This window comes from Malaclemys terrapin, chromosome 24 (genome assembly GCF_027887155.1).
Source record: "Malaclemys terrapin pileata isolate rMalTer1 chromosome 24, rMalTer1.hap1, whole genome shotgun sequence".
Taxonomy (NCBI): Eukaryota; Metazoa; Chordata; order Testudines; family Emydidae; genus Malaclemys; species Malaclemys terrapin.
In genome coordinates, this window is record NC_071528.1 from 7217076 (window position 1) to 7228204 (window position 11129).

At 48.4% G+C, this 11129-nt stretch overlaps 1 protein-coding gene across 2 annotated transcripts; it reads left to right on the plus strand.

The window, feature by feature from the left end:
- Window positions 1–49: 49 nt before the first annotated feature.
- Window positions 50–11129, plus strand: SF3A2 (splicing factor 3a subunit 2). 2 transcript variants are annotated; one of them, XM_054013849.1, is made up of 9 exons: window positions 50–155; window positions 2857–3027; window positions 4157–4228; window positions 5982–6028; window positions 7470–7579; window positions 8472–8521; window positions 9017–9157; window positions 9745–9813; window positions 10645–11129. In XM_054013849.1, the coding sequence occupies exons 2-9, from the start codon at window positions 2902–2904 to the stop codon at window positions 10978–10980; spliced, it is 951 nt and encodes a 316-aa protein (XP_053869824.1). In that variant the 5' UTR covers window positions 50–155; window positions 2857–2901; the 3' UTR covers window positions 10981–11129. The 2 variants fall into 2 exon arrangements, with proteins under 2 accessions (XP_053869824.1, XP_053869825.1); XM_054013850.1 differs by having other exon boundaries at window positions 73–160.

The window sequence follows — 11129 nt, forward strand, 5'->3', positions numbered from 1 at the left end:
CGGAAGCCTTTTGTCTCTCGTGACCCCCACCGCGACCCGGATGCGCTTCCCCGCACGGAAGCCGGAAGTGCCTCCTTCCCCGGCCGCCGGTGCAGAAAGCTGCGCGTGCGCAGTGAGGGGCTCTCTGGCGGGCCTGAGAGGAGCCGCGAGCGCTGGTGAGGTGCGGGGGGGGGGTGTAGGCCTCGGGGTGAAACGTGAGCGGCCCTCTGCGTCCGGGGGGGGCCGTCTGCGGCCTTGTTACGGGGGGGTCCAGGGGCGAGTTGGGATGGGGGCGGGGTTTCCAGGGCCCGGCTGGGGAGGGGGGAGCTCTGGGGTGTGTGTGGGGGAAGCTCTGGGGCCCGGCCGGGGGGGGGGAGCTCTGGGGCCCGGCCGGAGGGGGGGGGGAGAGCTCTGGGGCCCGGCTGGAGGGGGGGAGGAGAGCTCTGGGGCCCGGCTGGAGGGGGGGGGGAGAGCTCTGGGGCCCGGCAGGAGGGGGGGGGGAGAGCTCTGGGGCCCGGCCGGAGGGGGGGGGGAGAGCTCTGGGGCCCGGCAGGAGGGGGGGGGGGAGAGCTCTGGGGCCCGGCTGGAGGGGGGGAGGAGAGCTCTGGGGCCCGGCAGGAGGGGGGGGGGGGAGAGCTCTGGGGCCCGGCAGGAGGGGGGGGGGGGAGAGCTCTGGGGCCCGGCTGGAGGGGGGGGGGAGAGCTCTGGGGCCCGGCAGGAGGGGGGGGGGGAGAGCTCTGGGGCCCGGCAGGAGGGGGGGGGGGGAGAGCTCTGGGGCCCGGCTGGAGGGGGGGGGAGAGCTCTGGGGCCCGGCTGGAGGGGGGGGGAGAGCTCTGGGGCCCGGCTGGGGTGGGGGGAGGGGGGAGCTCTGGGGCCCGGCTGGGGTGGGTGGGTGGGGGGGGAGGGGGGAGCTCTGGGGCCCGGCTGGGGGGGGGGGGTTTGTTCTGAGAGGCCGTTGAGTCTCTGCCATGATGGATCAGGCTGGTGCTGGGACAGGAGAGCCCAGTCCCGGGTTGGGGCTGAGGGGCCGTGAGACCCCATCGCAGGCCGGAGGGCAGGACTTTCACGTCAGGCTTGTTGTCCCCTCGCTGAACTTGAGAGGAGTGGGGGCTGTGTGGGATTCGGGGCAGAGGTCGGTCGTTCCTTCGGAAAATCAGAGGCCACGTTTTGCTTCTGGTTTTCAGGGGGAATGAGCAGCGCCAGCCCCAAATTCTACACGCGCCAGCGGGAGCTGTGGTCGCTCAGCACCTTTGACAATCCGGCCTCTGTCTTCAAAATGCAACAGAGTCCTGTGGCACCTTTTTACAGAGCCAGACTAACCCGGCTACCCCTCTGATACTTGTCTTCAAAATGCCGGTCATGTCCAGTGACTGATCTCCAAAGCATGAGGCAGCACCTCAGAGACTGAGGCCATGGCGTGTTTTGAAAATCCTAGATAGCTCTGCCAGGGGTTTGCAAACTGGGGGTCAGGACCTCTCGGGGTCATGAGGTTATTACATGGGGGCTTGTGAGCTGTCAGCCTCCACCCCAAACCCCTCTTTGCCTCCAGCATTTAGAATGGTGTTAAATATGTAAAAAAAAGTGGTTTAAATTTATAAGGGGGGGTTGCTATGTGAAAGGGGTCACCAGTACAAAAGTTTGAGAACCACTGATGTACACCGTGGCTACTTACGCAACTCAGAAATAAGCCTGTTCATTGGTGCAATGCTAACTGTACACTTACTCACAGCAAGCTGCTGTTAATGAGGATTATTACGTTATCATGCGGTTGTGCTCTGAGGCCCCACTCAGGACCAATGCTTTGGCGCTTCAAGTAGCAATGTACGAACACCTCTGATGACATAGGCCTTGGCTACACTGGTGCTGTACAGCGCTGCAACTTGCTGCGCTCAGGGGTGTGAAAATGCCCCCCCGAGCGCAGCAAGTGCAGCGCTTTAAAGCGCCAGTGTGATCAGTGCTGCACGCTCGCTCGCAGCGCTGCAAGCTACTCCCCTCGGAGAGGTGGAGTACTTACAGCGCTGCGAGAGAGCTCTCTCGCAGCGCTGGCGACGCGACTACACTCGCGGCAGCGCTGTGAATTGCCAAGTGTAGCCAAGGCCATAGAGTCTGCCGCAGTTTGCTTATAGTTGATGTCCAGTATTTTTCTGCTTATTGTTTAGTTTTTGTATCATTTGGTTCTTTTATGTATAAAATACTTGACGTGGCAATGAAAGATATAGTACTTACTCCAAATAATCAATGATTTGTAGCCATGCTGAATTTCAAATTGTGTTACATGTCCAACTTTTACAACACAGATCTGGGCCAGTAGACATGCCCACTAATTAGCTAGTAGCTTTCAAACATTTTTGCCTCATTCTTGAGTTATTAAATATCTCAGGCAAAAATGCAGAATCTTGTAACGGAGAAAAATACGTAAAAGTAGCCAGGAAAATGAAATTGCCTGTGAAACTGCCCGAGGCTCCCGTCGAGCCATTGTATTAGGTGTGCTAGTGCTGGCTGAGGGTGCTGCTTCTGATCCTGCATCGCTTCCTATGGTGCATAGTAGCCAGCAGGCTTTTTATGAGAGTTGGTCTGTTGATGGGGTTTATGCTGGAGGAATTAGGTTGGAAAACTTGGTGGGCAGGTCGGATGAGAGAGAGCCTGCTAGCAGATCTTGGGGAATTTTGTAGCAGGAGAATTGGTTACTATCTTATTCAAAGGCTGCTCCGGAATCTGGAGTTTGAACATGGCAGGAGATGAAATTCAACCAGAGTAACTTCAACACTTGACCGCGTCCACTGGGCTCTCTCTGCAATTCAGCTGCCAATGAAGGAACATAGTGTAGCCTTTAAATAACAATGATTCACTGTGAATTGTACTCTTTATTTTTCCCAGATTCCTTTTCTCACCTAAGTCACTTGAAGCGTAAAAGCCCCAATCATGGATTTTCAACATCGCCCTGGAGGTAAAACTGGGAGTGGAGGCGTAGCCTCATCTTCAGAAAGTAACCGAGACCGCAGAGAGAGGCTTCGGCAGCTGGCTTTGGAAACGATTGACATCAACAAGGTGAACTTTGATCTCATCATGTACATAGAGAGAAGTAGACCTATTGAATCTTCCCAAAGAGATGTGTTACAGGATTGCCATAAACTGAACAGGCGATCAGGAAAATATTTTTAAATAAAAATAGATTTCAACTTTTAAAGAAGTAATATGTTAATGGGCATAGGGAATGAGTATTACACTGCGCCAAATTCCAGGACTTGCTATATTCAGGCCAAGGTCAGTACCAAAAAAGAACCCACTACTAGACTGAAGGATCAGTTGTAATTTCATGTGTATTATCCTGCAGACTACTAGGACTAAATATGACTCCTGTGTATCAATGGAAAGCTGAGGTGTTGGCCTTTCAGATCAAGTGATATTAGATCTTTAAAATTAGTTCCATGATTTTTCTAATAATCCTCTTTTCTTTCTCACCCATACCCCAGCCCTCTCCTAGTTCAGATCTGATATGGTTGTTCAGTGCGTGTTACCTCACAAGCTTAGAGTTGGATCCAAAAACTGAAGTTCCCATTTTCTGAAAAATATAAAACATTGTTTCTTAATTCTAGCTTTCCTCCATGTAGTGGGCACTAAAATCAAGTCAGTCTTGAAAGCGATACAAGATAATGCAAGACTGCAATCAGAATGGTGTAATTGACTTTAAAGTCCAGTAACATGCAACTTGAAGATGCTAGATGTGATTTGTTCAGAGCAGTACAACTCTGCCAGGGCCAACAATCTTTTTCTAAGTGCTGATCCTGGGCCAGGGATTAGAGAGAGAAAATTCTGATCTTCTGATCTGTTGTGGAGGGTTTTAAAGATTGAATTGAAACACTGTCATTTGATCACATAAACAGTACACCTACTTTGATTGCAGACTTCTCCGGACGGGACCATGCTTTCCCATTGTCATTTGTACAGCACGGAACATGCAGTTGATGCTTAACAAATACATTGTTTTTTAATCCTTCTGAAAGGAATGTTAGTCTCATAATTGAAATCAGTGAGCCTAAGATTTCTCTCTCCAGTCCAGAAATGATCTTGCCTTAGGTATACTAATTACCTTTGTCTGAAAATTCAGTGTAGTGCAGGTTGTTGATATTTGCATGTGACTTCTCTCATTCAGTTCTTGTTCTTATCCTCTTCTTAGGATCCTTATTTTATGAAAAATCACTTGGGTTCTTATGAATGCAAACTCTGCCTAACGCTGCACAACAATGAGGTGAGTTGAGCATCTGCCTGTTGATCTTAGTGAAAAAACACCGTTCTAGAGTTGCTTCGGGTTCTGGCAAGTTTGATTCAGAGCTTGTGGGGGCGGTGAGAGTAAAGCACATTTAAACTTACGCTGTAGATTGGGTGCTCTGGTTTTGTGCACGTTCTACACATTATTCAGTGCAAATTCTTCTGCCATACAAAATATGGTGTTGACGTTAAGGGGACCCTAAATATGAATATTATTAGGGAGCAGATCCAAGAATAGCACAGAAACTGGCATCCATCTTCAAAGCAATAAAATGTTAGCTACCTCTCGGGAATTTCTGAATGCAATATCTTTTCATGTTGCGCTGTCTCTCAGCATTACTTGTTAATGTGGGCTCACCTTCAGAGCAGTTCTGTTTAAAGGGGCTTTCCTTTGAATTAATCCAAACTGTTCTTGTGTTGGGTGTGTATTTGAATAAACTTCCAGTGAGTCAAATTCAATTATTCATCAAGCTTGAGTGAATGTCTTTAGGTCTTCTGTCTACTCTGCTGTTGAGTATAATAGAGACACTGTTGTGCTGTCTTCAGATGTAACCCCTTAGAGATGGTCTGATTTCCAAGGGGATGACTCCTACAAACTGGCTATTTTTTGTTTTGTTTTGGAGGACACTGGATAAAACTTGTCCCTGTATCTCACTTTGTGACAACAGGTTCTTATAATACCTAAGACCAGTAGAAATGTATCCATGAATTAAAAATAAAAAAAAAAACCATGGAAAGGTTTTATTAGGCTGAAAAACCTAGACTGCATTTGCAATGCAGCACAGCACAAAGCTAGTGCAGGCATGCTAGAAAGTGGTTGCTGAGAAACAGAACAAAATAAGTAAATTTGCCATTTCATATTATTTCACTTTTAATAATAAAGTTTAGAAGTACCGTAAAGACGTCTGTCTTTTAAAATTGATTAACTTGACGGTTTCTTTGTAAGAAGGAGCGTAATTATATGAATTGAGGTTGGTTTTCACGGAGGGAGAGTGGTAGATCCAGACTCTTGTCTGAAGCAAGTACCACCCCACAGCCCTGCTGTCAAAATACCTCCACAACTCCCTGTGTGGTCTGTTACCTGACTGCCAGTTCACGAACTGACCATTGGGTGTGCGGGAGGGGAAAAGGGGCGAGATCTCCCAATGTGGTTGTGAGAAGTGGAGGGTTGGGTTTCTTGGGGACATGCAGGAGAGGAAGGGATTGGTGGTTGAGAGTTGGGTTGTGGAAGGGATGGATGAGGCCCTGAAAACAAAAATATACATTTTCCAGTTCCTTGGTGCAATTATGAGGAGGAATAAATTTTCCCTCTATGCTGTGAAGGTTAAAATGTCAGCGTTTCTAAGGCTACATCTACACTACAGGGGGGAGTCGATTTAAGATACGCAAATTCAGCTATGTGAATAGCGTAGCTGAATTCGACGTATCGCAGCCGACTTACCCCGCTGTGAGGACGGCGGCAAAATCAACCTCTGTGGCTTCCTGTCGACGGCGCTTACTCCCACCTCCGCTGGTGGAGTAAGAGCGTCGATTCAGGGATCGATTGTTGGGACGCGATAAATCGATCCCCGAGAGATCGATTTCTACCCGCCGATTCAGGTGGGTAGTGTAGACCCAGCCTTAGAGTTTCCTTCACAAGGCAGCTTAACTCCCAATAGTATCTCATCTGTGACGGTTGGATACCTCCAAGATTACTGTCCTATTTCATTTTCTTCTGTCTTGTCTTGTTGCAGGGAAGCTATTTAGCACATACCCAGGGGAAAAAGCATCAGACCAATTTGTAAGTTCTTAACTACAGCATTTTCCAGTCTCTGGACATTTTAAAATACACACTTACTCTTTAATATGTACTGGGTATAAGTTTTAACAAATACTTCATCCCCGAGTTACTTGTTTTGCAGTAGAAATCAGAGAGCAAACTTAGTTTTCCTGTGTGCAGGAGGTGAAACAGTCTGGTTTCGTTTTTAAGCTTCCCTCTTTCCCTGGGTGCAGTCCATTGAGTACTTCTTGTTCTCAGTCTCATGTCTTATTCTTAAGTATTGAGTGATTAAAGTGGCTGAACACAAGGGGCTGCTGCTGATGGTGAGGAATATCTGGGAAGCTGTTACACCAAAACACATTGTACCTCACAGCACTAAAAGACAAATGTTGTAGGGAACAGCAGGCATGGAACAGTTGTGATCTATATGATGGCTAATTCTATGACCTAACAAAGCAAGTTATGGGTCTTCTGCAGTACAAAAATAACTTTCTTTAGAGCATTCTGGAAGTGAGCAAAAGCCCATGAGCATGGGGGATTTGAACGTAGAGTGTGAAAGTTTGCTAAGCTGTTGGATGACATTTTAAAGCTTACATCCAAGGTGCTGAGCGATGCAGTGGCTCAGGGTGCTAGCCTAGGAAGAAGGGTGGCCCACTGGTTAAAGCATTCATCCAGGATGTGGGAGACCAGGTTTAATCCCCTGCCCTGCCACAGACTTCAGGGGTAACCTTGAGCAAGTGTCTGTGCCTCAGTTCTCCAACTCTAAAATGCAAAACGTGGTTCCCTGCCTCACAGGAGTGTTGGGAGGAGAAATACAACAAAAGATTCTGTGGCGCGATAGTCTCCGTTACTGTAGTGTCTAAATCCTTTGATAAATACCGTTTCACGTCCGGATCCTTTAAATCCATGTGTCAAGACACCACATTCAGCTTAAGGTTATTCAGTGCGGCTCAGTTGATAGCCTTTGCTAAGGGGAAACTCTGGGTCACAGTTAACCTTGATTGGCTGAGTGGAGTACTGGGTCTGGACCATACTATCTCTTTAAAAATAAATATGTAAATAAAAATGTAATGCTAATGAAGAGCTTGGTGCAGAGGGGTCGGGGCTTCCCTCAGTATGTCCTTCTCAAACCAGTGCTGTTGAGCCCTTAATTTCACAGGCACTAAATTCACCCACAGAATTAAATAAAAAAAGTGCCCTTGTTTCAGTTGGCAGGAGGAGCCTGAAAGCTGGAGCAGCTTCATGTGCTAAGTGGATGTGACACACATGGGAGCTCCTGGTTTAGCACCATTGCAGTGCTGGGTTCAGATTCACAGCCGTAGGGGCTGTAGTTCTCTGCATCAGGGAAAGGGTTGGAAAGAGATGGAGGGCAAGGTTTCAAGGCTGGAGAGAGAACTCTGAATTGAAAGGGTGACGTTCCTAGGTGTAGTTAGATGATGACCTTCTCCTCTCCCAATTTCAGGGCTCGCCGAGCTGCCAAGGAAGCTAAAGAAGCCCCTGCCCAACCTGCACCAGAAAAAGTCAAAGTGGAAGTGAAAAAGTTTGTGAAAATTGGACGACCAGGTTATAAAGGTAGCTAGTGACTGGCGTGCCTGTTGCATCAGGGTACCTGGTGCTCTTTGGTATTTGCTTGAAGCGCAATGCGGTGGGTGGGTATTAATTACAAATAAGCCTTTTAGCACATCTGGTCATAAATTATAGGCCTTTGGCCCTCTCTTCTTGCATTGTTTTGTTTGCCCATAGAATGACTCTTTACAGCTGGCAGTCAAATAAGGGCCTGTTCAGTAATACGTTGGTAGTCACGATCTTTCAGCTGTTACAGCATCAGTGATGCAGGAGGTGAACAACATCAGATGTAATCTGGCTCTCCTCTGTCACCTATCATTGTGCTGCTCCCCCGAGTATAAGTATCCCCCTTTCTTTCCACAAATGCTGAGGGTCACTAGCGAGATTTGTAGTCTCAAATTTGCCCACCCATTTTTATTAAAAAATTTAAAAAAAATCCCATGGCACATTTCATAGAAATGAGGCTTTGTCATTGTGTTCTTGGCCAAAACTTCCCTTCTGCTTCCATTTTGTGTCCCCCTATCTCCTCTTGTTTTGCCGTGTGCCAGTTCTCTGCCCCTGCCCCAGAAGTGGCTGCACTTCACTGGTGCTATATGTATAACTGAACACTTTGGGTTAAAATAATGTAGAGTATTAAGAATACTGGAAAACTCTGACTGTTCGCACAATTGTAGTTTCTCTGGAACAGTGCTATTTGCAATACTATCAGTTCCTAAAATAGGATTAGTGTCACTCCAGCCTCAATGCTGTATTGCAGGGGTTTTCAACCTTTTTTCATTAGTGCACCCCTAAAAATTTTTGAATGGCGGTGCAGACCCCTTTGGAAATCTTAGACATAGTCTGCGGACCTCAGGTTGAAACCACTGCTGTATTGAACTCCTTCATTGTTCTATTACAGTGACCAAACAGAGAGATCCAGAAATGGGCCAACAGAGCCTCCTCTTCCAGGTAAGGTACTGTTCACCTCGCATCCCTTTGAGAGATGCTAGTAAAGGAATTGCTTAGCTGGAAGTTCCCAGCAGGCTGCATTAGAAAAGAGAGACTGGCATTGTGGGTCTTGGCTCAGTTCCTGGTAGACACGTTCCCACGTGATTAAAACCAGCCGTTATAATATTCTTGACATGGGCTGAGGACTGAAGGGGCTCTGGAGACTGAACAACCCTCTTGTTCCTAGGGATGGTCTCTGTAGGACTGCGGTTTGGCACATTGGTGCTGAGGGAGATTCACTGCTGGTACTGCTCCTGATGACGCTGTAACTATCATTTGGGTGACTGGAGGAATCCCTGACCAAGGCTGTCAAGCTGGTTTCTTTCACCAGCAGTAAATGTACCAACGTCTCCATTTGAAGGATGTGTATTGGCCTTTCTTTATAGCCTGGAGTGTTTTGCTGAGAGAAGGAGGGAGGAGTGAGTCTGTATCTCATGCTGCAATATCACCCCACAGATAGATTACCCAGAGATTGCTGAAACCATCATGCCTAGACATCGGTTCATGTCTGCATATGAGCAAAGGATTGAGCCCCCAGACAGACGCTGGCAATACCTTTTGATGGCGGCAGAGCCCTATGAAACCATTGCTTTCAAGGTACAATTTAAGGGCTTATGGGCTAATAGTGATTGAGAATGTGTCTCAGAGACTTTAAGGCCAGAAGAGACCACCACGATCACCTAGTCTGACCTCCTGCATGTTGGTCTCTCTGCCACCCCATGCATCTTCTGCATTTGTTGGGCTCACAGTGGGGAATAAAGAGCAGTGTAGACCTGTTCCAGCGAGCCTATGTGGATGGGGGGATTGGTTGGCAGTGTTGAAAGAGGAGGGCGAGCATAGACTCCTGGACCACCCTTTGGGATCAACAGAGGCATCTGGCTGAGAGCATGGAAACCAGGCCATCTGGGCAGCCGAGGCATTCTCTGCCTCTAGCACAGAAAGGTGCTCCCGAGTCCTTTTTTGCAAGTGTTAGGAGGAGCCGTTTTCTGTCGATACACTTGCCCTTGGCAGATATGAAAGTGACTTAATTCCTCCCCTCTATTAATGTCTGATACTAGCACATCTCACAAAAGCCAGGAATAGCTCTGTTTATCTTGCAGCTCTAGTGCTTAAAAAAAGGGGGTGGGGGGGCATGGAGCTAATCTGGTGGTGCTAATAATAGTTCTTTACTCCTTTTGTTACAGGTGCCAAGCAGAGAAATTGACAAAGCAGAAGGAAAGTTTTGGACCCACTGGAACAGAGAAACCAAACAGGTAGCTGGTGACTCCTATTTCTCACTTCTTTCTGAGGGAGTGAAAAGATAATGGGGGGGGGGGGGGGGGGAGAGAAAGGGGGGGAGCACAGGCCGGTAGTTACCAGTATACTGGTACTGATACTTCATGTTCCTTCAGTGCTGGCCTGCTGAGCCTCTCGCAAGCCCAGGTTCCGAACTCCAATCTCCAGTATGGGTTGAATGCTTGGTGATGGGTCTGGCTGATTAATTACGTTTACCCAGTTTCCTAAGGACCCTGAGCACAAAGACATTGCGTGCTGGAGTTCTTCTTTCCTTGGGCCTGTGCTCAAAATTCCGTTTTCGGTCTCTCTCGTCTAATGTGTCTTTGGCCCGTGACGTGAACTTTCTTGGCCCAGCTGAGTTACTAAAGGGGCAGCACCAAGGGACCAATACATAGTAGCACCATGCACTGCCACTAACTTGCACCCGCGACTGTGGGGGTGATGTGCCCACACAGTATATACATGAGAATGCTGGGCACAGTACAGCAGGGATGGGGTGACATAAATAGCGATTGGGTTCTGAGTAATCACTAAGCGAGTAGTGATCAATTTAACATCCAAAGAGGGTGTTTCAGAGTATGTAGAATGAGAAGTGGGACTGTTTGGTGCAAGCCCAGGAGTTGTCTGTGGATGGAGAGGCTGTGTGTGATGTGATCTGACACCTAAGGCTGGAAGCATTAAGCCTAATGTTTCAATGGTTAACTCTGTTTCTTGGGGTCCTGGGAGAGAACATGGCGGGACAGCCACCTCGTGAGGTTCCCAAGCTGGCTTGTTGATTGAATCTGTCCCTGTTGTTTTTTTTGCCCTAGTTTTTCCTTCAGTTCCATTTCAAAATGGAGAAGCCCCCAGCTCCCCAGAGCATCCCTCCTGGACCCCCCACCGTGAAGAGGCCTCCACCGCCCCCACTGATGAATGGCTTGCCCCCACGACCACCTCTCCCGGACTCCATGCCGCCACCACCTCCTCCTCCAGGCGGCATGACCTTGCCACCTATGCCTCCCTCTGGACCTGTACTGCCCCCAGCACCACCTCAGCTGCCACCAGCTCCTGGGGTACATCCCCCTGCTCCTCTGCCCCCCATGATGAGACCACCGCTTCCCACAGAGGGGCCAGGAACTATTCCCCCCCCACCTCCTTCCAACTGAAAAACTTCTCCTGGACTCTTTTCCCAGTGGACTCCTTTTGATTTGTGTTTAATTACAAACCTTTATTTGCTCAGAGGGAAATCTGTCCTTTTTATATGCTAATAGCTTTGCCTGAATCCTGTAGGTTCATTAAAAGGCTTTCTATGTTG

Coding starts and splice junctions, on each gene's coding strand:
- SF3A2 (XM_054013849.1), top strand. CDS start 2,902: ATGGATTTTCAACATCGCCCTGGAGGTAAAACTGGGAGTGGAGGCGTA. Junction 7,580..8,471: donor TGGACGACCAGGTTATAAAG/GTAGCTAGTGAC, acceptor GTTCTATTACAG/TGACCAAACAGAGAGATCCA. Junction 9,158..9,744: donor ATGAAACCATTGCTTTCAAG/GTACAATTTAAG, acceptor CTTTTGTTACAG/GTGCCAAGCAGAGAAATTGA.